Below are 27467 nucleotides of genomic sequence, written 5' to 3'. Positions count from 1 at the left end.
TAACTTATTTTCTAGAGTAGCTTTATATTCCTAGTTACGATACTTACTTTAATTTTTTAACTACGATAGAAATTTTGTAGGTTATTACTTAGTATCGGTAAGGGTATCCAATCCACATGTTTTACAAGTTTTGCAGCTCCGGCAAACGGTAATGTTTTTAGCTATATTTAGCCGCTTTATTGACTTAATTGTTATATTAAATTATTTTCTATCTTTAGATAGTGAGATTTTGGAAGTTAATTAATACTTAAGTGTCTGTAGATTTACCTTTCATAACTTGAAAGTTATAAATTGAAAGTTATGAAGGGTAAATGCCACCATTGCTATACGATACAATGTTATATCTCGTACTAGATGGCATTAGCCTAGTATAGTACAGGAATCCCTTGATTAATGGTGGTTCGATTAGCGCGAGACTCGAATTAGCGCGGTTTATATTTAGCTACCAATTTTCGATTAGCACGAATTAAAATTTCGATTAGCGTGGTATTTTGGCTTGGCCTAAAGAAACTGAAGCTGGTGATGCTACGAAAGTCAGTACTAAGCTACAAATATAAATACACTGCTAAAGTATGCATAACATTAGAGAACGAGAACATTATAGAAACACATCGCTTGTTTTCTTAGTGAGCACGCGGCTCTGTTCACAAAAGGGAGTTACTGTTTATTTTACATCGCATCATACTTTCTACATCGAGAAGCGTTATCAAGAAATAAACAAAAACAAACGCAAGATACCGTGTGGGAAGCTAGTTTGTTTTTCTACCATAAGAAAATAAAAAGAAACAGATTATTTCAAATGTGTATTATTACTACAATTGAAATATTTTCTAACATTATGCACTCTGAAGGACAACACCGGTCGCACCTCATTTATTACATACATGCAGATCAGTTGCTTTCAGTTGTTCTTGCATTGTGTGTTAATGTGCAGACTCCCATTAATTACTGTGCACACTAATTAATTACATTAATTTCTATTAAATTTTTTATATATTACGTAATTATTAACTATGGATAAAAGGAAAAGTGTATCTGATAGTGCCTCTGGTAAAAAGAAAAGAAAAGTGATAAGGTTAGATGAAAAAACTGAAGTCATAAAAAGATTTGAATATGGTGATAGTAAAATACAAATTTCTCAACATCTTGGAATGCCTGAATCAATGGTTTGGATGATTTTAAGTAAAGCCAGGTGCATATAAGGAAAAAGGCTTGCTTAATTGTCAGCAAGCACACAAACCACAAGAAATAGAAGTGTTACGATGATTGAGATGGAATGTCTTTTAACAATTTGAATAGAAGACTGCATCAAAAAAGAATTCCAATCTGCACAATGACCATAAAAACAAAAGCCTGAGTATTTTTTCAATGTTAAAGGAAGAGTCAACAATAGAAAACTTGGGTAGAGTGGTAACTGAAGAAAATGTTCAAGCAAGTTCTTCAAAAAAAAAAGTGATTGAAGCGGAAATGGAAGAAAATTTCACTGCCAGTAAAGGCTGGTTTGAACGTTTTAAGAAAAGAACAGGACTGCATAATGTTGCATTGACTGGAGAAGGGGAAAGTGCAGATAAAGATGCAGCCATGAAATATATTCCAAAATTTTAAAGAAAATTGTTGATGATGGTGGCTACGTAAATCAATAAATATTTAATGTTGATGAAACAGGCCTTTTTTAGAAACGAATGCCAAAAAAAAACCTTTCTAGCAAAAATAAGAAAAGGCTCAACCAGGCTATAAAGTTTCCAAAGATAGAATAACACTTTTATTGGGAGGCAATGCAGAAGGTGATTTGAAATTAAAACCCATGGTTACCTATAGAAATGAAACTCCCAGATCTTTCGGTAAAGGTTTTAATAAAGCAAGCCTACCGTTGTTTGGTGCTCTAATAGAAAGCTTGGGTCATGAAAGCTTTATTTGAAGAGTGGTTCACTAGCTATTTTTGAAGAAAATAATCTGGCATTCAAAATTTTATTAATTTTAGACAATGCTCCAGGCCACCCACCAGCACTTTCTGATTTGTGTGAAAATGTGAAAGTTATTTTTTAACTTCCAAATAGGACAAGTCTTTTACTGCCTATGGATCAAGGCATAATCACTAATTTTAAGGCCTATTATTTACACAGAACATTTGTGCAAGCAATTGAAGCAACAACTGGTGATGGTGCAGTTTCTTTAGTTGAATTTTGGAGACATTATAACATCAGGAAAGCAATAGACAATATTCATGAGTCATGGTCTGAAGCAATCCAGTAATATGAGAGAAGTTTGGAAACATATTTTGCCACCATTGTGCAAATGATTTCTGTAGTTTCACCCATGTCAACGCTGTTATTGATGAAATATCAAATATTGGAAGAGATCTAGGCTTTGATGAAATTGACAACAGCGATGTATGCGAATTGCTGGAATCACATTCAGAACAATTGAGTGATTCTGATCTCCTTAATATTGATGAACAATGAACATATGATGAGGTGGAAATTTGCGAGGAAAAAAATGTTCAAGAAAAGAAGTTGACATTAAAAGAACTTGAAGGAATATTTCGCACAGCTAAAAATTTGAAAAAACTAATCATGGATGCAGACACAGATATAGAGTGCAGTATGCAAATTCGCAGGAACATTGAAAAAGATGTGTATCCATACAAGCGAATTTATGATGAAAGGAAGAAAGAAAAGTCTGTGCAATCCAGCCTTTTGAAATATTTTACAAAGAAATAAAGTGAGGTATATATTGTAATTTTTTAATTTCAATAAACTTTTGATTACTGTACAGCAAATATTTATAATTATCCTTTGCTTTTATACTGCTGTACATTAAATTGCCATAAAAAATGTATTTTTGAAAATATTGATTGCTATATTGTAGGTCTTGGAACAAATTAGGCTATTTTGTATTGATAATCAATTTCGATTAGTGCGATTTTGCGTAGCGCATCATTTTTGCGGAAGCGATTAATTGTGCTAATCGAGGGATTCCTGTATAGTATAGTATATAATATTATTAATAAATCAGTAAAATTTATTAATCTTGTTAAAGTTCATTGTCAATTAACTTGTACTTTTTTAACTAAATACATATAACGACTTAGATTTTACAAACATAACATTATTAATTAATACATAACTTGATACGGAAGTTATGTAACAAAACTCGGAGATAATACTCGATACTGAAAAAAAAATATATATATATAGATATATAGTGTTATAACTGCATTGGGATATAAGTTTAGGGTTATAATTTTTTGTACTGAAATTGAAAAATTATTCAAATTGAATCGAAATCATGACTCAGACCAGAGCAGCAAAGCAAAAGGCTTAAGCTAATGGGAGTGCTGTGGCTCAGGGGAGAACTGGGGAGGGGGGCATGGTTTTTTCAACAGTGACCTGAACGGAACTTCGCTCTAGAGAATAAACTTGTACTTGTTAAGTAATTCTGCTGCTCTCCTACTCTTAATATCATTAGTGCCAACATGTACAACAATATCACCTTTTGTGCCCTTAAAAGATATCTGCTCTACAGCATCATCTACAGTTGCCCCTGGCAGACATACCCTGGTCCTGTTCCACCTATCCTTTTTACATACCATGTTCCCCATTTCCCTGACAATAGAGCCTCTGACAACTACTAGTTCCCATGGAACCAGCGCATTCTGTCTTGGGGGTTGCCGCTGTGTTGCGTGATGATAAAATCCCAGCTCTGGCATTGATGTGTGCAGCTGAGAGCTTGATGGGCCCCTCAATTTAGATCCTTCGAGGGCATCCACCCTGTCCTGGATGGGATCTATCCAGTTATATTAAAGGAGGCAGCAAAAGAAGTAAGCAAACCCTTAGCCCTAATTATGAGAGGTTCCTTGTACTCAGAAGAGAGATACCCATGGACTGGAGATGTGCAAATGTGACCCCAATTCACAAAGGAGGATCAAAGGGCAACACAAGTAATTATAGACCAGTTAGTTTAACTTCTGTTCCAGGGAAATTAATGGAGGCACTGGTTAAAGAAGCACTGCACGATCATCTAGACAAGACTTCAGTTATAGCGTGGACACAGCATGGTTTTGTTAAGGGGAAGTCCTGTCTGACCAATTTGATTGGATACTATGATGCAGTCACAAAAGAACTGGATGCAGGGAATAACTTTGATATTATATACTTGGATCTTAGAAAGGCTTTTGATACTGTTGCACATGGAAGACTGCTGCACAAATTGGAGCGGTGTGGCATTGGAGGCAAATTGCTGCTATGGATAAAGGGGTGGTTGAGGGGGAAAAGACAAAGAGTGGTATTCAATGGACACTGCTCATCATGGACTAATGTTATTAGTAGATTCCCTCAGGGTTCAGTATTGGGTCCATTATTGTTTTCTGTATTTATAAATAATATTGATGATGGTATATCAAGCTTAATGTCCAAGTTTGCAGACAATACAAAGGTTGGCAGGGTTGTTAAGGACACTACTGTCCAACGGTCCTTGAGATTGTCACAGACATTCTCTCAGATATGCTCGACAAGCTGTACTTGCTACCTGGGAGTCTAAAATGCTGATGGAACTGATATTCGTGTGACACTCAAATCAAGTGGATCCAATTTTGGTGAAGTCCGGACGGTCTGCGACAGCCAAATCCTCTGCTTGCACCTTTACGATGGTGGGACTGTTAGTAATCCTAGGTATAACCTCCATGCACAAGTACATGGTGGGTGACCACCCAGGTGTGAACTAACGTGAGCAGGGTTCGAGGTGTGGCACCCACATCACATGGAGGAATGCCGCCCCTCTATGTTACCAGGCAGTACTAGGTGGTAGATGACTCTCATCAACCGGAGCAATACCACCACTTTGCTTATTGGAGGCTTGAAGTGGTGGAACCCATGTTTCTTCTCTAGAGCGAAGTTCCGGTCAACCCTTCCCTATTTCTTCCATCATTTAGTATAATTGATGACTTTTTAGCTTATGATGAACACCGTGGCAAGATCCAATATTCCTTATATTTGAGGGTACAGTTCTAAAACGGTGTTCGCAGGCTGGCCGTTAATACACCGGACACCTTTGGTCCGGTGTATTAACTTGGCAGTTAATACACCGGACCAAACCTATTGCTAACTCTCTAGGAGGCTTCTGGATCAGCTAATGTATAATCTTGTTACCTCTACTATGCCAGATAGTGACGGGAGGGAGTCCGAGTAGTGTGTATGCGGGGAGCATTGTCGAGGCCACGTTATGTCAAGGATCTGGGTATATTCTTACCACATGTATGCCATATCCAAAAATTTCATTACTTCATACAGCATGTCCCACCCACTTTTTCTTACTATTGAATACACCATGAATTATCAAACTAATAGAGCAAGCTTATCTGTGAAAAGATCTAAACCTCCCAAGCACTTCCTAATTCATTTCACAGATATACGTGGTCGCAATTCTAATCTCAACGATGCCCATTTCCACTTGCAGTCTGCCAAACCCCATGTACTTTTCTGACAGAATCTCAGTTATCGGTTGATTCAGCTACTGCTCATCTCAGATGCCCAAATTATTTGCTGTATGATTCCTTTCGCCTCAAAGGTGGTACTTGTGCATATGTCCATTCTAATATTCCCTGTCAGAGATTGGCAATTTGGCATCTTCTCTCTTTGATCTTCTCTGGCTTAAAATCTCTCTACCTCATTGTGTCAAATTCATCTGTTGCCTCTACCGTTCTCTCAAATCCACTAATCACTTGAAGCTCTTTGACTTCCTCTCTTTGCAACTTGACTTTCTCCAGTCCAACTTTCCTAACAGTGAGGTAATTTTCCTTGGTGATTTTAATGTTCACAACTCCAGCTGGCTTCCATTTTCTAGTCACACCTACCCAGCTGGTCGAGATGCTGAAGCTTTTGTAATTACTAATGACCTTGCACAGATTGTTCATTTACTTACAAGAATACCGGACAATCCTAATCATACAGCCAATATGCTTGATCTTTTTTCTCACAAACAACCCTTCTAAGTACACGGTTGAAGTGAGAGGTCCTTTAGGCACTTCAGATCACAACTTGGTGATTGTCTCTTCTCCAATGGAACCTTTATCTCATGGCTATTCCCAACCTTGTGTTGTTTGGCATTACAAGAATGCAAAATGGAACGACCTGCGAGACTTCTTTTCTTCTTTTCCTTGGTCGGATTACTGTTTCAAAACTTCTGATGTCAATATTTGCTCAAATCGTGTGAGTGAAATTATTCTTGCAGGAATGGAATCCTTTATCCCACACTCCACTTTAAAATCTCGTCCTTTTTCTAAACCTTAGTTTTCCAATAAATGTGCTAAGGCTGTTCAAGAGAAGAATGTTGCATATCGTAATTGGCTTGTTTCTAATTCTTCAGTTTCATTTTCTGCCTACACCAAAGCTCGCAACAATTGTAAAGCAGTTATTAATCAGTCCAAACTAGAGTTTGAACAAGCTAAGAGTAGAAAACTTGCTTCTTGCCCTAATGGTAGCCGAGCATTCTGGTCTCTTGCCAAATCTATTGGTCGCAACTTTTGCCCATCTCTGCTCCCACCTCTGTCCAAACCAGATGGTTCTGTTGTCACTTCAGCCAAGGAGAAAGCTCACCTGCTGGCATCCCATTTTTCTTTGAGCTCATGTATTAATGATCTTGGTAAAACACCTCCCACCATTCCCAATACGCTCCATTTAATGCCTCCTGTGGTCTTCCATCAAAAAAGATGTCAGAAGGATTTTGACGAATCTTGATGCTAAGAAAGCTCCAGGTCCCAATGGTTTTTCTCCACTTTTTCTCAAAACCTGTGCTCCCGAACTTACTCCTATTCTTTGCCAGCTTTTATCACTTTTTTATTCCAAATTTTTTAGTCCTTCTGCTTGGAAATCTGCTCATATCCATCCAGTTCCTAAAAAGGGTGACAAATCCCTCCCATCCAATTATCGTCCCATTGCAATTACTTCTGCTCTTTCTAAAGTAATGGAGAAATCAATTAACCGCCAACTCTTAAACTACCTAGAAATCTTCTGTCTGATCAATGATCACCAGTATGGATTCCATCAGTGTCGATCCACTGGTGACATTCTGGTTTATGTTACCCATTTATGGACTAATTCAATGGAATGGTTCGGTGAAACACAAGTAGTTGCTCTTGACATCTCAAAGGCTTTCAGTCGTGTTTGGCATAAAGGTCTTCCAAACAAGCTTCCATCTTATGGTTTGCCAACTGTTTTTAGTAATTGGTTGTCCAGTTTTCTCTCTGATCCCTCACTGAGGGTGATGGTAGATGGCTCTCTCTCTTCTAACTTCTCCACTAATGCCGGTGTACCCCAAGGTTCAGTGCTTTCCCCCACTCTTTTCCTCTTGTATATTAAAGACCTTCTTCCGTTGACTGTAAATCCTATCCATAGTTTTGCCAATAATAGCACATTGCATTCCACTTTCCATTTTGAGAAACCTTGTCCTGCTGAATCAGCTTCAATTTCTTGAAAATTTGCTACCAATTCCTTAAATGCCGATCTTCAGGTAATTCTCCAATGGAGCAAAGACAACTTAGTTGATTTCAACCCTTCTCAAACTCAGTCTTGTCTTATATCTCGCAAAAAGGATTCTTCTACTCCTATGCTTATCTTTAGTGCACTCCGATTTCTAGACAAAACGATATATCTCTTTTGTGGATTACCCTGACTTCTAATCGCCCTTGGCACAAGCACATTACAAATATTGTTTCCTCTGCATCTAAAAAACTTGGTTTTCTCTTTCGCTCTCGGTGTTACTTTTCTTCCAAACAGCTGCTCACTCTGTATAAATCACAAATCCGCTCTGCCATGGAATATTGTTCCCACATCAGGGGTGGTGTCCCCAAAACCGCTCTCAGGCTTCTTTATTCCATTCAGAAGACGGCAGTTAGGTTAATTAATAATTCATCTTCAACAAAGTCTCTCCGCTCGCTGTCTCATAGACATAGTGTTTCCGCTGCATGCCTCTTCTACAGGTACTTCCATGGGCACTGTTCTTCTGAATTGGCTTCTATAGTTCCCGCTCTCTTTTTCAAAACAGTCCGAACACGTGCCGCCACCAGCCAACATCCATTTACTGTCCAACTTCAAACTCACAGAACCAATTTTTCATCTTCCTCGTTTATTCATTCAACTGCCTTCCTGGAACAACCTTCCTTTATACGTATTTCCTGAAAATTACAGTCCACAGAAGTTCAACAAATATCTTCTTTTGTCTTCTCAACCTCCAAGCCAAGCACGGTACTAAGTACTATAGGTTGTAATACCTCTTGTGTTTGGGGTTTACCTAAAAAAAAACAAAAAAACTACTGACGCTATGCTGCTGCAACAGGATCTGGAAAAGTTGAGCAGATGGGCTGAGAGGTGGCAATGAAGTTTAACATTGACAAATGTAAAGTACTACATATGGGAAACAGCAACCCCAGAACAATGTATCAACTCTGTGGTACTACACTGACAGTGTTAGAGAATGAAAAGGACCTGGGGTAATTGTGCAGGCAAATATGAAGTTTTCTGAGGAGTGCAGATGGTGTGCAAGAGTAGCTCATGGTGTCTTGTCAATGATATACAGGAATGGTCAGGCCACACCTTGAGTACTGTATACAGGTCTGGAGGCCTCGTTTCAAGAAGGATATAGAGATGCTGGAACGAGTACAGATAAGGGCAGTAAAATTAGTAAATGGAATGAAGGGTTGTTCTTACGAAGAAAGGCTTAAGTTTTTCAGATTACAGTGTCTTGAGACTAGGCACCTGCGAGGTGATCTGATTGAGGTGTATAAAGCCTTGAATGGTTTGAGCCTGCTCAATGTTGATGGGATTTTTCCTCTTGCTAAGAATAATCACCTGAGAGGGCATAAATTCAAATTGAGCAAAGACAGTTCTAGGATTGATGTGTAGAAGTATGCCTTTAGCCAGTGGATAGTTGATTGGTGTTACAGACTTCCAACTTTTGTTGTGGAAGTTGATAGCCTAAATAAATTCAAGGCTTAGCTGGACAGGTATTTGGAATGAATGGAGGGGTGAAATGGGAGCGGGATTTTTTTTTTTTTTTTTGGCTGATCCTGCATAAGCTTTCTTTCTTGCAAAATATGCTTCTATTAATGCTAATGCTAATTGCTGGATGGATGCCTGTGTTTTTGTCACTGTTCTGTTTGATATGCTGATGCCTGTTGGTACTTTCTGTTTGCTGTCTGTTATGTTCTCTCACTTAATGTCGGAATCCTCTGGATCAATATGCTATAATTTTCTTGTCAGAAATGCATAGCATGTGAAGGATATAAAAATTTTACATTACCTGTGGCATTCATATGGTTTTTGCCAACAATATTTTAACTATCTGGGCTCACATCTGGTGAGTATGGGCTTGTCTCACCTAGGTTCCTAAGCTGGATATCATCACTCTCTCTCTGGGGTAATTCAAATTTTTTTTTGGCTGGTGCAGCAAAAGTCTCAGGCTTCCTTGCACCATAAGGCTTATTATTATAATAATAATTATAATAATCTCCTGGCTTCGCTGCTGTAGCTTGCGCTGAATCTGGGACATATGTTTTGCACCACTTGTGTCTTGTAAGCCACAGAGTATTTTATGTCTTCCTGCATTGTGAACTCCAAATCCCTTTCTTCTTTTATTTTTAATTCAGTCACCTCCAAGTGTATAAGTTTTTATGTTCCAAGCATGGTTTGGTTTATAAAGTTTCTTGTTACTGCAACATACCTTGTAGGCTATATCCTTAAATTCAATGGGTGAGTATGAGAAGAAGACCTAGGGCCAACTTGATCTTCCTGTTGTTTTGGGATCTCACTTTGTATTTGTTTGCTAATCTGGTGTATTTCTTGCCCCAGTCTTGTGGAGAATAATGCTCTGGGGGAATGGCCTGGTTTCTGTGGGACCAAGAGCAATATTGCAATAAGTGCAAATCGTCCAGGAAATAAAGCCTCATGACAAACTACAAGAGGAATTTGCTTTTCACATTCTTAACCTTATAGATAAAGATGGGCACTTTCTGGAAAATGTTAATTTCAGTGATAGAGGGTGAAACTGGTTGAGGTTTCTTGACTATTTTCCTGTAGAACTATTTCAAGAATGTGGTCAGGAATTCACCATTTTAGTAATGGATCATTTGAGGAGAGGTGAAAGATATTGTGTTACTTATGATAATAACGACATCCATGAAGGTTAGTTTAAAATGGCTGGTTTTTTTTTCACAGTTGGCAGCCTTGATCACCAAGCATTGTGGCAGTTGAGTTAAAATGGTAACATTGCAGGTGCAATGTACATGTTGTGGCTGTGGGATACCAAATCTTCAGTGACTGTATAGAGATGTTTCCATGTGAATTCTAGAAAGATCCACCTGTAGAACAATCAAAGGTGATGGTTGAAACAGTTTCAAGAAACTGGCAGTGCTGCACCAGAAAGGAGCAAGTAGGTCTAGTGTATTTGCAGATAATGTTTCAGAATGTTAGGAAATGTTTACCTGAAGTCCTACAAAATCTGTCCACTGGGCAAGCCTACAGCTACAAATACCAAGAGCAATATTGCAATAAGTGCAAATCGTCCAGGAAATAAAGCCTCATGACAAACTACAAGAGGAATTTGCTTTTCACATTCTTAACCATATAGATAAAGATGGGCACTTTTTGGAAAATGTCAATTTCAGTGATAAAGCTATGTTTTACATTGCTGGTAAAGTTTACAGACACAGTTGTTGTATATGGGGAGGAGTCTGAAAATCCCCCCTCAGTTCATGAACGTGAGAGTGATGGTCCCAAGGTGAACGTGTGACCTGCACTATCCTTCACTAAAATGATTGGGCCATTTTTCTTCCACAAAAACACTGAAAACTAAATTACTTAGATATGTTCAAACCATATGCTGCACCCCTGCTAGAAGATATGCAGCCACATACACCGATGAGCCAAAACATTATGACCAGCGAGTCATTATGCAAATCAAAATAACTGCAGGTGAACTATGGTGCATCCGTGGTTCGGGACACGGTAGAAAAAAACCTGGTATTGAGCTCCATTAATCAGTGTTACTCTTGTTCTTCAGATGGGAAAGGCAACGGACTTAAGCAAGTTTGACAAAGGCCAAATTGTAATGACCAGACGGTTGGGTTAGAGCATATCTGAAATGGCACTGCTGGTGGAGTACTTATGGTCAGTTGTGGTTAGTACCTACCGAAAGTGGTCCGAGGAGGGGAACCCACAAACTGCCAGCGAGGTGTTGGACGACCACAGCTCATCGATGCTCGAGGTGAGTGAAGGCTTTCCCGGATGGTACATGGCAACAGAATGGCGACTGTGGCACAACGCACAGTACATCAAACCCTGCTGAAAATGGGACTGTGTAGCCGCAGACTGCTCAGTGTGCCCATGCTAACCACAGTTCACCAGTGACAGTACCTACAATGGGCACGCGAGCATCGATACTGGACCTTGAGTGATTAGAAGAAGGTCGTCTGGTACGATGAATCACATTTCCTGTTGAAAAATGTGGACTGCCGGGAATGCGTGAGTCGTTTACCTGGGGAAGTGATGGCACGTGGATGCAACGTGGTACGAAAACTAGCAGGTGGTATTTGTTCGTGCTTTGGGCGATGTTCTGCCAGGATACCCTGGGTCCAGTCATCTATGTGCCAGGCACTCTGACATCTACCACTTACCTAAACATCATTGCTGACCAGTTACACCCTTTCATGGCAACGGCCTTCCCCTCTGGCGGTGCCATCTTTCAGCAGGATAATCCACGATGCCACACCGCCCGGATTGTTCGAGACTGGTTTGCGGAACATGTTGATACCAGATACCACAAGACACATTTAGAAAACTTGTAGCATCCATGCCTCACCGGGTACGAGCTGTTTTGGCTGGACGTGGAGGACCAACATCATATTCGGTAGGTGGTCATAATGTTTTGGCTCATCGGTGTATGTTCTATCAGAAAGCTGGAGTACCATCACATTGGAGCTTGCATGTGCATGATTTCCTCAATAAAAAGTTTTCTAACTGATGGATTAGTAGTAGTAGTAATAGTAGTGGCATGTGATGCAAGAAAGCAAGCGTAATAGCTTATGCAGCATCAGCCAAAAAAAAAAAAAAAAATCACACAACCATTCCCTCTAAACGTTTGTCCAGTTCCTCCTTAAATTTATTTAACCTATCAACTTCCACAAGATGCCTCCATAGCCAGGTGAGTGAGTGGGAGCCGCAGTGCGTACCACACACTTTTTGATTAGACAGGGGTTCGAGCCCTTGACCACCAAATAAGGAGGATGCCGAAAGGTCAGGGAATGACCATTTCCCCGGAGCAAACTTAGGCCTTAGTTGCTAACAACCAAATAACAACAACAACTTCCACAATGAGAGATGGAAGTTTGTTCCAGCAGTTAACCACCCGCTAGCTAAAGTTCAATTTCTGCACATCTGTTTTACATCTGTCTTTCCTTAATTTGAATTTATGCCCCCTTAGGTTTGTAATCTGAACAAGTGGAAGAATGCCATCAGAATTCAGCGTGCTCAACCCACACAAGGCCTTATACACCTCAATCAGATCACTGTGCAGGTGCCTAGTCTCCAGCCATTGCAATTTGCAGAACCTAAGCCTCTGTTGGTAAGAGGATCCCTTCATTTCCCTCACCAATCTTGTTGCCCTTCTCTGTACGCACTCAAGCAAATCTACATCCTCCCAAAAATGAGGCCTCCAGACCTGTACACAGTACTCAAAGCATGGTCTGACCATTGCCTTATACAGTGGGACAATCACCTCCTTTTTCCTGATAGCAAAATTCCTTTATATCATTAACAAAACCCCATGACCTACCCTGGCAGCCTGTCTGCATTGCTCAGAAAACTATATATATCAGACTGCACAATTACTAACAGGTCTTTTTCATTTTGTACCACCTTAAGTGTAGTACCACACAGTTGGTACGTTTCTATAAGGTTACTTCTACCCATATGCAGTACTTTGCATTTGTCAAGGTTAAACATCAGTTGCCACTTCTCAGCCCATCTGCCCAAATTTTCTAGATCCTGTTGCAGTAGCACCCTGCCATTACTGTCATTAACAACCCTGCCAACCTTTGTATCATCTGCAAACTTCGACATTAAGCCTGATATACATTCATCAACATCATTGATAAATATACAAAACACAGTGGACCCAACAACGAACCCGGTGGAAATCCACTAATAACATTAGTCCACAAAGAGCAGCACCCACTGTCTTCTCCCACTCAACCATCCTTTTATCCATTGTAGCAATTTACCCTTAATACCATTCTGCTCCAATTTGTACAGTAGTCTTCCATGCGCAACAGTGTCAAAAGCTTTCCTGAAATCCAAGTATATGATATCACAATTATTTTTTGCATCCAGTTCCCTTGTAACGACATCATAATAACCAATCAAATTTGTCAGACAAGACTTTCCCTTAGCAAACCCATGCTGTGTCTGAATTATTGCTGCAGTCTTGTCTAGATAATCCTGCAATGCATCTTTAACCAGTGACTCCATTATTTTACCCGGAACAGAAGTTAAACTAACTGGTCTGTAATTACTTTTGTCACCCTTCGATATCCCTTTGTGAATTGGGGATACATTTGCACATCTCCTGTCAGTTGGGACCTCCCCTGAGTCCAAGGATGCTCTCATAATTATGGCCGAGGGTTTCTTGCTTCCTTTGCCGCCTCTAATATAACTGGATAGATCCAATCCACTCCAGGTGCCTTTCTTATGTTTAACTTCAACAATTTCTCCTCCACTTTGCTCTCAGTTATTACAAAATCATTAAGCACCCTGCTACAATTTAATAACCTTCTGGTATTTTCAATCCTTAATAACTCCTCATGTGTGAATGTAGATGCAAAATACCCATTCAGTTTGTTTGCTATCTGAGCAAGATCATCAACAGTCAAACCATCGATATCAAGTGGACCAATCAGATTCAAGATTGGTCCTTTAGAGTTTATATAAATAAAGAAATCCTTGCTGTTTTGTTTAGCATCCTTTGCTAAATATTTCTCGCAATCTGCCTTCGCCTGCCTAACCTCCTTTGTGACTTGATTACAGACTAGCTTTTATCTGCCGTAGGCTTCTGTGTCGATGCATAGGATGCATAATTTATATGCATCCCATGCATTTTTGTTCTCTGTCATGAATCTCATTAGTTTATTGGATAACCATTTAGGCCTAAACCTTGAACAATATTTCTTAATAGGTATGAAACTTTTAGGAGCTTCCACGATTGATTCCTTAAATGCTTCCCACTTAGAATTTGCTGTTGGTAACATCATCAGTTGATCCTACTGTATAGAATTTAAAAACTGTCTGAGACCACTGTACTCACCTTTATGGAAGCAAAAACTCTTTCTTTTACCCCTGATGGTAATTATATCTTTAAGTAAATCCCACATCAGTACACTGTGATCACTGCCACCTAGTGGTTCCTTTATCTGCAAATTCTTAATACACGAATGATCACTGCTGATAACCAGATCAAGAGTATTACCCTCTCTGGTTCCCTCTCGAACATGCTGCTGGAGAAAATAGTCATCCAATAAATTCACAAAAGTCTTACTAGTGTGTGAGTGACCAACCCACAAGTTCCAGTCAATATCTGGGAAGTTAAAATCTCCCATTATAAAACATTCTGGTTTTCAAGCCCACTCTATTTCTGTGTACAATTGTTCATTGTACTCATTCGAGTCATTAGGCCTATAACACACTCCTACTCTTATTTTTGTTTCACAGTGCTTATGTCACACCAAACTGACTGAACAGTGCACTGTTCATCTGTATCAACGGAATGCACTTCTTTTGATTCTATGTGTTTCTTAATTAACACCTCCTCCTTGTCTATCCTTTCTGTACACATTGTACTTCCCAAATTCCAATTCTGCATTCCTAATATCTGTGTGACACCACATCTCTGATATCCCAACAATATCCGCCTTTGATGTCTTGATGAACACTTCAAATTCATCAAATTTATTTATTATACTTCTAGCATTGGTATAAATGCAAGCATATTGTAATAATTGTCCTGGATGATCCCATTCCATTGTTCCTTGTTCCCCGGATATCACACTTATGGATTTATTTGTATGGGACTACATAAAGGACACGGTCAATGCCAAAAAAAGTTAACTTCACAGGATTAAAAGCCAGATTGAATATGCAGTGACTTCTGTTTCTCAAGAGATACTTTAACACTTGGAATGAAATCAGCTGCTGTCTTCACATTCAATGTTTTACCAAACTTGTACATGTTGAGCTTTACTGAAATGTGTATGTATGTAAACAAATTCTTTGAGTTGCTTTTTTAATTGTTGTGGCTGTGCAAACCATTTTACAATACCTATTACAATAAAATTTGAATTGAGCTTCATAATCGGGTGAATAATTTATAGATATCCTGTATATTAAACATATACTCAGTAAGGCAGAAAATTCAAGGTTTGCAATAAAAACTTCTGTTATATATTTTTTCTCATCCAGTCAAGTCATAGAGAAACCTCTAGGCTGAAAAGATTTCATAGAGTTTTTCAGAATTCTATCTTCTCTAAAAAACAGTTTTGGTTTTGCTACTTGTCACTCACCTGGAGAGGTCTGGGTTAAAATCCTATAGGAGACTGAAAAATTCTTAAAGGTCTCTTCAATTGAGACTCTCTCACACAGAGGAAAAGATTTTTTTTTTTTTTTTAAGCCTGCATAAAATGAATATTGGTTCATGAACACACTTTGTACAGACATGATATACATAGCATAATATGGCTTTAGCTATATAAACAATAAATATCATTCTCTTGTGGTTTTAAAGCTTGAAACTTATTTCCAGAATACTAATATTTAAGTTTTCTTGTTGTCAATATGTAAATTTTCTAATATCTTAATTTTATTCATTTTAACTTCACATCCTAGTTCCTTCAAAAATCAGAGCAAGCATATGTCTCAGAATAACACCCCTGGACTTTGACCATTCTGAAATTGTCAATTGCCAGACTCCCACCCTTAAATTAATTATATTTAAAATCATCACAATACATTTCCAGAATACAGTCATAAATTTGTGTCATCTATACATCATTTTAGATGTTCAGATACCTGGTAATTTGCCTTTACTCAGGAGATAGTTGTTGATTGTTGGAACAAACTTCCATCTGCCGCTGTGGAAGTGAGTAGTCTGAATATGCTATGGATAAAGGGAATGGGAGAAGACAGAGAGTATCAACGGACACTGCTTTTGTGGACTAATGTTATTAGTTGTGTTGGGCATATTGCTATTTTCTGTATTTATCAATGATATTGATGAAGATATACCAAGCTTAATGTCCAAGTTTGCAGACGATATAAAGGTTGATAGGGTTGCTAATGACAGTAAGGACAGTATATTACTGCAACAGGATCTAGAAAAGTTGAGCAGTTGGGCTGAAAAAATGGCAACTGAAGTTTAACATTGACAAATACAAAGTGCTGCATATGGCTAGAAGTAACTCCAGAGTAACATACCAACTGTGCAGTACTACACTCAAGGTAGTGGAGAATGAAAAAGACTCAGGCATAAATCAAGGTGGTAGATGACTTTCATCAACCGGTGAAATACCACCACTTTGCTTATTGGAGGCTTGAAGTGGTGAAACCCATGTTTAGTCTCTAGAGCAATGTTTCCGGCATCTCCCCCCCCCCCAATACTTCTCTTTCAACCCATTCACGGTACTAAGTACTATAGGTTTTGATACCTTTCGTGTTTGGGGTTTTCATAAAAAAAAAAAAAAAAAAAAAAAAAAAATTGTGCAGTCAGATATGGAGTTTTCTGAGTAGTGCAAACAGGCTGCAAGAGTATCTCATGGAGTCTTGTCAATGATGTATAGGAATTTTTCTGGCAGGGATAAGGAGGTGTATCCCCTTGTATGAAGCAATGGTGAGGCCACACCTTGAGTATTGCATACAGGTCTGGAGGCTTCATTTTAGGAAAGATGTAGAGCTGCTGAAACAAGTACTTAAATGACTCATCTCTTATAAAGTCTCTACCTCACTCTCTTAAGTATTCAGTTTCTCCTGCATTCCTTTTCTATAGATACTTCCATGGGTGGTTTTCTTCTGAATTTGCATCTGTAATTCCTTCCCCACTCTTTTATGGAGGAATCCAAACACATGCCACAACCAGTTAGCATCAGTGTACTATCCAATTCCAAATTCACAGAACCAACTTTCCATCTTCCTCATATAGCTCTTCTGCTTCTGCTTTCTAGAACTTTTTTTCATGTGTATTTCTTGAAAATTACAATCTACAGAAATTAAAGTCAAATTTCACAAATATATTCTGTCTTCTCAGCCTCCAACCTCTGCACAGTGCAGGTTTTATTGTTTATGTGTTTTATTGCTCAGCAGTTGTGGATTTCTTAGATGTGAAGTCATGGATTTCCTAAACATGTTTTTAATGTTCAACAATCATGGTTTTTATAATTCTGAAACTAATTAAAACTTGTTAATTATTGATTGCTAATATTGTAAGGAAGTATTACTTTGTTGGCTGATTTAAACATTATTAATTTCAGTAAAATTTTATTTGTTTAATAAATTTTTCATTTCTCTTGAAAATTCAGGTGATACACAGTTTTTATGCTCAAATTTAAATAAGCACATACAGATTTAATAAATTCACCTGTTCCTTTAAAGGAGAATAAAAAAAATGCATATTTTATTGTACAGTATTGTCAGCCATGTCTGCAGGCAATACTGTTAGAGAAAAATAATTCTTGTTAACGGGACCGAGTTCATTTGTTCAGTTTTCACTGTCTTTCGGCATTTACGTCCTGTATTATTCCATCTATATTTAATGTTAGATTTAGATTGTTTAGATAGATAATGTTAGATTACCTATCTAAATCAATCTAGTTCTACAATCAAACATTACCTATAGGTAATGCTTGATTGTAGAACCAGGGTTTATAAACCAGTACAGACGTACAGCATATTGCTGCACTTGATTGTAGATGAAGGCTGTCCATTTCGGAACCTAAATAGCAGGTTAATTTTTGGAATAATTTTTGAAATTTTGAGGGTTTTTTTTTTTTTTTTTTTTTTTTTTTTTTTTTACTTAATAAACTAAACTGTAGTTAATATATAACTTGAATTCATATAGTCACATAAGTTAGTTTAGTTTTGTATTTAGTTAAGTATTTATAAAGTCACAACTTAATATTCAGAAGGCCTTTGTTATAGATATTTTGGCAAGAACTTCATACATTTTCTTCGGTAACGTAAATTTAACTTCACTAGTGGTTCAAGTTTTATTAATAGTTTAATTTCAGTAATACTTTTTTAATTTAAATCCCGTACTATATTATAAATTTAATTTTTTTAAGTATATTTGAAAAGCACAACTTAATATTCAGATAGATTTTATCAATATTTTCGCAGGAACTTCATAACTTTTGTGAGGAGGCCAACAGAAGTAAAATTCTTAAATTTTACTTCTGTTGATTAAAGTTTTGCCAACAGTTTCATTTCTGTAATATTTTTGTAATTTAAATTCTGCAATATCTTGTCAACTTAAATTTTATCTTAATAATGGTCGATACAAGATCCACTTACAATACAAAATCCAAGGACATCGTGACCCAGATAGAAATGCCTATGGGAATTTCTGGTGTGAGTCATGAATTCATCTTTTGTATAGCCTGCGGCATGTATTCAGAGGTTAGTCTAGTGGACAAACCTAGCTCAACTGACAGTTCTTTTCTTTGAACCTGATGTGAGGAGTGTACCGATTTCAAATTAGAACTTGGTGCATTATGAGAAGAATTTGAATCACTGAAGAAACGAGTGCTTGCCCTAGAAACAAATGTAACTGGTAGCTCATCAGGGACTCGAGTGACCTTCCAAGTAGTGCACTCCCGATTTGGTTCCCAGATAAGAATAGTCAAGTGCATACTGCTCTGGTTAAAGATGATCTAGTTTTATTAGGAGACTCTCTGTTGTCAGGGAAATGGGTAATATTTTTTGTAACAAAGATAAGTGGACGTAGAACCAGGGTGTGTTTGCCAGGAGCAACAATTGATGATGTTACCAATCGATTGACAAAATTTAAGGGGTGGGGGGGGTAAAGGAGCATTATTATTCACAGAAATCCTAGTACACAGAAGTGATTCTTGCACTACTTCTATTGAAATGCAATTGAGCAGCAGCCTCGGAAAGCAAGGTAATGGGAATTTCCAGGACTGCTGGGAGTCATAGTGGAACAAGTAAATACATGGGCTGCGTTAGCGTAACTAAGAGTAGAAAGAGGTGCATGTATACTTGTATGTACACCAATGATTGGAGTATAGTTAATAAATTCAATGAGCTTGCAGTGCTAGTCAAGACATCAAAGGCAGATATTGTTGAGATATCAGAGACATGGTGTCACACAGACATAAACAGTGCAGAATTGGAATTTGGGGAGTACAATGTGTACAGAAAGGATACACAGGACAGGAAGGGAGGAGGGGTTATGCTGTTAGTTAAAAAAAACAAATAAAATCTAAGGAAGTGCATCCAATTGATGTTGGTTTTCATACCAACTAAGAAATATTGTTCAAGATTTAGGCCTAAATGGATGTCAGTTGAACTAATTAGACATGTGACAGAGAAGAAAAATGCATGGGATACATAAAAAATAATAGGTGACACAGGAGCCTGTGATAGATATAAGCTGGTCTGTAACCAAGTCACAATGCAGGTTAGGCGGGCAAAGGCAGATTACGAGAAATATTTGGCAGAGAAAAAAACAGCAAAAAGTTCTTTACTTATGTAAACTCTAGAAGGAAGGGGATGAATCAGATTGGTCCACTTGATATCGATGGTTCAACTGTTGATGATCCTGCTCAGGTAGCTAACAAACAAAATGAATATTTTGCATTGACATTCACACATGAGAAGTTATTCAGGGAGGGGAATGCCAGAGGTGTAATAAACTCTGGCAGTCAGGCTAGATAATCTTGTTGTTGTTGTTGTTGTTATTTGGTTTTTAGGAGCATTAGCAACTAAGGCCATATTGCTCCGGGATATGCGGTGGTCATTTCCTGACCTTTCCGCGTCCTTCGTATTTGGTGGTGACGGGCTCGAACCCCGGTCTAATCAAGAAGCGTGTGCTACGCACTGCTGCTCCTTCCCACCTGGCTACGAAGGCGCAAAGATAATCTTGTAATAACTGAGAGTAAAGTGGAGGAGAAATTGTTTAAGATAAACATAAGAAAGGCACCTGAGGTGGATGGAATCTGTGGAATCTATTTGGCACCTGAGGTGGATGGAAGGATAAAGGAGGTGGCAAAGGAAGTAAGCAAACCCTTAGCCATAATTATGAGAGCTTCCGTGGTTCCCATGGACTGGAGATGTGCAAATGTGACCCCAATCCACAAAGGAGGATCAAAGTGAGACACAGGTAATTACAGACATGTTAGTTTAACTTCTGTTCCAGGGAAATTAATGGAGGCACTGGATAAAGAAGCATTGCAGGATCATCTAGACAAAACTTCAGTTATAATTTGGACACAGCATGGGTTTTGATAAGAGGAAGTCTTGTCTGACCAATTTGATTGGATACTATGATGTAGTCACAAAGGAACTGGATGCAAAGAATAACCTTGTTATCATATATTTGGATCTTAGAAAGGCCTTTGAAACTGTTACACATGGAACACTTCTTCACAAATTGGAGCAGTGTGGCATTGGAGGCAAATTGCTGCTATGGATAAAGGGATGGTTGAGTGGGAGAAGACAGAGAGTGGTAATCAATGGACACTGCTCTTTGTGGACTAATGTTATTAGTGGAGTCCCTCAGGGTTCAGTGTTGGGTCCATTGTTGTTTTCTGTATTTATAAATGAAATTGATGATGGTATATCAGGTTTAATGTCCAGACGATATAAAGTTTGGCAGGGTTGTTAATGACTCTAATTACGGTATGCTGCTGCCACAGGATCTATAAAAGTTGAGCAGATGGGCTGGGAGGTGGCAAATGAAGTTTAACGTTGACAAATGTAAAGTACTACATATGGGAAGCAGTAACCCCAGAGTAACGTATCAACTCTGTGGTACTACACTGACATAGCGGCATACTGTTTAGCAGAAGGCACCACCGGTGGTTTCTCACATCGTTTCACACCATGGTACTTTGTGAAGAAATACAGAATTTCTGTAAAAACCAGAAAAAGTATAATGTCTGGTTTGTGTCAGAGTAGCGTTATGTCACTGGCTTCTTGTCCTCAGGACCCCCTAATAGGACCCCACATTGCTCGCCACCTCCACTGGGAGGTGAGCCAGGCTGCCCATAATGCTCTGGCTGATCTCTGCCAGGACTTTTTGACAGAGACCTCACCTAAGCTTCCTGACGGAGATCAAGTTAAAAAAAACGAGGGAGATAGCTATAGAGGGGGAAGTTAAAGAGGGAAGGAAGAACCACCTTTTGGCAACATTAGGTGTGTCAGTCTTAAATTGAGACAATATGAGCACTATCAGACTGGCCCACCTTCCTGTGGTGTGGATGATTACCCAGAATCATCTCTCCAGGTGAGTGATGCTTCTGGGTAGCCAAGTGGCCAGACTCAACAACAGAACACACACATAATACACACAAACCTACAGGATTCACATATCTGGCTCATCTGTGGTGATACTGTTCTTCATAGAGATATGAGGCAGAGTTGAACTGATGTTCTAGGAGCCCCCCTTTACAAAAACACATGTCCACATGTAATAGTACTGTAGATAAGGTTAGAGAGGGCAAGACTGCATATGAGAAAGCACTGGCTAATAGAGTAAAGAATAGGGAAAAGGAATTTTTCATGTATGTGAATACAAGGAATAAAAAAATTATTTAGATTGGACCCTTATGTGTTGGGTGTGGAAAAGTCTTAGATAACCCAGCTGATGTGGATGAATTGAAAAGGTACTTTGCATCTGGTTTTAGTGGAGAGAGAGAAGAGGCTGTGGAAATGAGGCTGAGTCATATGAAATTTGTGATTTTGAAATTATAGGTGATGGTTTAGAAAAACTTTTGAGCTTAAAGGCAAGTAAGTAAGGCTCCTGGATTTGATGGCATATACACAGTAATTTTGAGGGAGACTGCCAGGGAGTGTATTTAACCATTGAAGTTCATTATGAGGGCATTTTTGGATTGGAGAAGTGCCAACATATCGCCAATACATAAAGGCGGTTCTAAGAGTGAAATTAGTAACTACAGATGTTAGTCTGACCTCAGCAGTAGGGCAAATCTTAGAAGGAATGATTATCATTACATTCAGATAGAAATAGCATTCTGAATAACACACAACATGGTTGTGTTAAGGGAAAATCATGTTTAGCTAAATTATTAGACTATTTTGATGCAGTTACACATGAGCTGGATGTAGGGAACAAGATAACATAGTTTATTCGGATTTTAGCAAGACATTTGACTCAGTCCCTCATGAGAGGTTACTGTATAAGTTGGAACATGTTGGGATTACTACTACTACTACTACTACTACTACTACTACTGGAAAAATTCTAAGATGAATTGCTAGTTGGCTTCAGGATAGAAGACAGAGTGTTGTGATTAATGAATATTCTCCAGATTGGTGTAAAGTCAGAAGTGGAATTCCCCAAGGATCAGTTCTTGGATCGCTGTTTTTTCTGGTTTTCATAAACGACATCGACATTGACGAAGAGCTGGGAGGAGTAATGTCAAGATTTGCAGACAATGTAAAGATTGGTAGAGTAGTTATTGATCAGTACCAAGCAGTATCCCTTCAGGATGACTTGACTTGAACAGGCTGCAAAAATGGTCAGAAAAATTGCAGCTGCGTTTTAAAGCAGTAAAATGCAAGATCTTATACTTGGGGAATAGTAACCCCAAAATAAATTTATACACTTGGTGGCTTGGGCAGGCCGTCCCGAGGGTGCCAGGGGTGCACTGAACCTGGGCACAAATATTCAAGAAGTGCCTGAAAACCTGAAACTTACATACACGTATAAAAAAAAATTTTAAACGGGGGCACCAAATTTTAATTGCCACCCGGGCATCAAATTGTGATTGGCACCCGGGCACCACATACCCTAGGAATACCCCTTCTTGGTGGGGTTGAATTAAAAACAGTAGAGGAAGAAAGGGGTCTGAGAGTTTTAATACAGGCAGATATGAAGAGCAGTATAAATGAGCAACAAGGAAAGCCTATGGTTTCCTGTCAATGATTTATTGAACACTATCCTGTAAAGATATGGAAACCTTAGTCCCATTGATAAGACAATTGTAAGACCATATTTGAAATACTGTGTTCAAGTATAGAGAACTCATCTGTGTTCAAGTATAGAGAACTCATCTGAAAAAAGACATTGAGCTTCTTGAAAGGTCCAAATATGGGCAACTTGCATGGTAAGATTGGCAAAAGGGGAAACCACATGAGGAATGTGAGGCTCTGAGGCTCTGAGAGGGATAATTAAAATGAATGAAGGTGGAATTTTCACTGTTATAAAGAATTCTAAAACTAGGAGTCATAACTTCAAATTATAGGGAAAGTAGTTTAGACTAGATTGTAGGAAGTTTTCTGTTTTTTAGCCAGGAAGTCATTGATTACTGGAACAGGTTATCTTCACAGGTAGCTGAGGTTGGCAGTTTGAATAAATTCAAAGGTTAACTGAATAGTGACCTATGTTAGGAAGGAAGTAAATAATTTTTATTTTCTTATCTACTCGTGGTTTTTTTTTTTTGGCCACTGCAGTGAAAGACTGTGGCTTCCTTGCACTATATGGCTGGCTATTACTATTTATTTGACATGTAAATAGTCCCTTGTAATTATTATTTGGCTGCTGATGAAGGCTATCAAAGAAGAGCTGCAGTATATGGTTTTAATTAATAATTAAAAATTTTATTTAGTATAATATTCCAAATTTCTCCATTAAATGCATAAAATAATTTACAGTGAATATGCTCTTCTAGTAATTTTTTACCTATATTTAATCATTTTCTTATCAGACTGCATAAAATCTACCCATCTGTCAGTGATATGAAAAGTTCTTTAAATTGCACTATTCATTTATTTAGAGTAGAGCCTGTTAGCCCTTAGCCTAATAGCCATGGAGGGAAAGACCTTAACAATTTATAAATTTTGTAGATCTCCTTAAAATGCAGTAAAGAAGACCCCCCCCCACCAGTATTCCCACTTCTAAAAACTTCTTCATCATACATGAATATAGATGATGCACAATAATTATTCAGTTTTTCAGAAACCTGTATAGCTCATCAATGCTTTTGCCGTTAATATTAAGTGGATGAGTGTGGACATAAGCAAAGAATCCTTTTTCCAATTACATAATTTTAAATGCTAATAGCTTTGTTAACCAGAGTTCAGGGCAACAGCCACAAGCTATAAAGCTATAAAAAGTCATTGTACATGTCAGGCATAGACTATTTCTCTATGTAACTGAGAGCAAACTCTGTTTATGGAGGCACTTTGCCATGCATTACCTTGGCATTGCACTACTTTAAATAAAAAGCACTGCTTCAATGGAGAAGTATATTGCCTTTTATTTATCATCAATGGGCAGGTAGACATTGTGGAGACCTTAAAAACCCAGTTATGAGATATATCTACAATAGCATTAGGCTTTTGCTCTGAACTGAATTATATCTATTTTATTTAGTGCACCATCTTGCTGCATCTCACATATTGTGGATATATCTCTTTACTGGGTTGTTCAGGTTTTCACAAAATAACCGCCTACCCACCCACTGGTGAGATCGGGGGAAAAAAAAAAAAAAAAGATAGAAATCCAGGTCTGGATAGTTTCATGCAGTTTAAATAAAAAGCAGTCTACTTTTCAATCGAAACAATGCTTTTTATTTTATTTAGAGTAGTGCAATGCCAAAGCAACTTATGGCAATGCCTCCACAATATGACTTCAAAAATATTGAAATCTGGTCTGGGCAGACCAGCCATTCCTGTGCTAGGTTGAGATTGAGAGCTTAATGGTTTTGAGTAGCCTCTTCTGTTTCAACCAGATGGTTCATGCTTCATCTTTCACCAGAAGATTTTTTTTTTTTCTTTTGAGATTTAGAGGCCTTTTTTTATTCAGCCATGTCTGGATAGTGGCAGCATACATTTAATATAATAATAAAAAGCAGTATACTTCTTCATTGGAGCAGTGCTTTTTATTTATGAGTAGTGCAATACCAAGGCAACTTGTGGCCTGCCCTCAACAATATAAGATTGATGCCCTACATAGCAAACCCAGTTTTCCCACAGCTATGTGCACAAATAGGGTACACTCAACATGTACAATGATTAGTTCTGTTAGCTGAAGAATGAGATACAAGTTGATATTCTAATTAGCAGCTTCCTGAAGTTTTGTTGTTGTTGTTTTACAGGACGCAGTGTTTATTCATATGTGTGTGTGTGTGTGTGTGTGTACTCTGAAACAGAACTGCTGTTTCTTTCTTTTAAATTATGTCTAAATTAAGTTTATTTTTGTTTAAGTTCTTATAATTTTAAATATAAAATTCTCTCATTACCAACTTTTGCTTATATTGAACTTACTTCTAGAAACAGCGTGATCCTAGATTAAACGAAATATTATATCCATACTATGAAGAAAAGCGAACAAGTGAAATTATCAAAACTTATGAACAGGACCTTGCCCTTGCCAAAGAAGGTAATTACTGAATTTTTGTTGCCTACTTATTTTTAGAAGCTTAAACTTGTTTAAACAATTAATTAAATCTTATTTGTTAAATTTCTGTATTAGTAGAGCCTTGAAAAATATATATAAAACTGTCCTGCTATTAGTATTACTATTGGCAAAATGATAAAGCATCACTTAAAAAAATAAAAATATATACCCACTGCAAGTTATCCATCCATTCTGATAATTTGGCTATTACTTATTTATTCATGCTTTTTAACTCAACAACACAAGGTGGAAGTTCCTTGTATGTATAATCTATGAAAGAGTAAATGCCATCAGAGTTTCATTTATTTCACTGTTTTAAATCGTAAATGCTTTAATTAGTTCTGTGTGCAGATACCTAGTTTCCATGTAATATGGAGAATTTATATCTGTCTTGTAAGAATATCCTTTTGTTTCCCAAACAAATGACTCTTTGCTCATTCTAGGTCTGCATCCTGCAGAAACAAGTTTTTCTCAATCTGTGTGTAGTATTCAAAATGTTGAACTGCTTTATAGTTTTCCTACAATTTCATTGAGTTCAAGATGAGATGTAGCCTAATCATAAAGGATTCTTATATATACAGAGTGGATCTCGGTAAATAGCACAAAAGAAATGGCGATAGTCAGAACTGATGCATGCCTACACAAAATTTATTTATGGCTGTCAGATTTACACAAATTGCGATTACTGATACACCAAAAACCATATCTATGCCTTGAATATAACATCTAACAAATGACCTCCATCGGTGTTGATGCATTTCTGCAGGCACTCCTGGAAGCTCCTCATGACGTCCTGAATCATTTCCTGGGGAATGGCCTCAATCTCTTTTTGGATTGCTGTCTTCAAATCCCCAATACTATGTACCCACCGGGAGAAAACTTGGTCTTTGAGATATTCCCAAAGAAAAAAGTCTGGGGCTGTCAGGTCTGGAGACCTAGCCGGCCACAGGACATCCCCAAATCATGAGATCAGTCGATGTGGAAAGAACTGCTTCAGCTTAGCCATTGTGGTATGGGCTGTGTGGGCTGTAGCCCAATCTTGCTGGAACTATGTCGTGTGGAGAATACCTTTTCTCCGTACTTCTGGAACAAAAAAGTTCTCAATCATGTTCCCATACCGCTTGGCATTGACAAGCACTGTGTGCTCTTCATCGTCTTCAAAAAAATACGGCCCCACAATGCCTGTGGAAACTCTTATAGCACACCACACAATGACCTTTGGGCTACTGTGAGGTTTTTCATGAAGAAGGTGCGGGTTGCTCTCTGCCAAGTAACAGAAGTTTTTCTTATTCACAAACCTGTTAAGATGAAAGTTTGCTTCATCAGACATAACCAGAGAAGTGAAAATTAACTCATCCTGCTCCAATATCTCATGGAATTTTGTACAGAAGTCTCGCCTACTCACTTTATCTGCCGGCCGTAGCTCTTGAACAACTTGCAAATTGTAAGGTTGGAACTTTAAATCAAATTTCACAATCTGATGCAGGGAATTGCGACACATGTGCAGTGTCCTTGCATGGCGATGCATGCAAGGACACTGCACATGATGAACTGATCGCTGGGGATTTTGCTGCAGAATCTCACGGACTCATTGGACATTGTCAGGCATACTCACTGTCTTTTGGGCCCCCCCTCATACTCCTTATCGGTGACTGAACCTGTTTGTCACCACTGTTTCACCCACCTTGATATCGTCCTTCTGTCAGGAACACGGAAATGGCGGTCGTTTCCATGGCGCAACTCATGCTGCACAGCTATAACACTCTTCTCACACACGT

General features: G+C 38.2%; 1 protein-coding gene across 1 annotated transcript in view; it reads left to right on the top strand.

The window, feature by feature from the left end:
- The window catches only part of LOC150088409 (1-phosphatidylinositol 4,5-bisphosphate phosphodiesterase-like), a 754578-nt gene that overhangs the window by 174188 nt on the left and 552923 nt on the right, over nucleotides 1-27467 (top strand). The window contains exon 11 of the mRNA XM_090370149.1: nucleotides 25563-25671. Within this exon, the coding sequence (XP_090226275.1) occupies nucleotides 25563-25671 (109 nt within the window). The remainder of the gene's footprint in view (nucleotides 1-25562; nucleotides 25672-27467) is intronic.

This window comes from Mastigoproctus giganteus, chromosome 3 (assembly GCF_048544385.1).
Source record: "Mastigoproctus giganteus isolate SK-2022 chromosome 3, ASM4854438v1, whole genome shotgun sequence".
NCBI classification, from domain to species: domain Eukaryota; kingdom Metazoa; phylum Arthropoda; class Arachnida; order Uropygi; family Thelyphonidae; genus Mastigoproctus; species Mastigoproctus giganteus.
The sequence above is the reverse complement of the archived record's forward strand: the minus strand, read 5'-3'. Positions and strand labels throughout refer to the sequence as shown.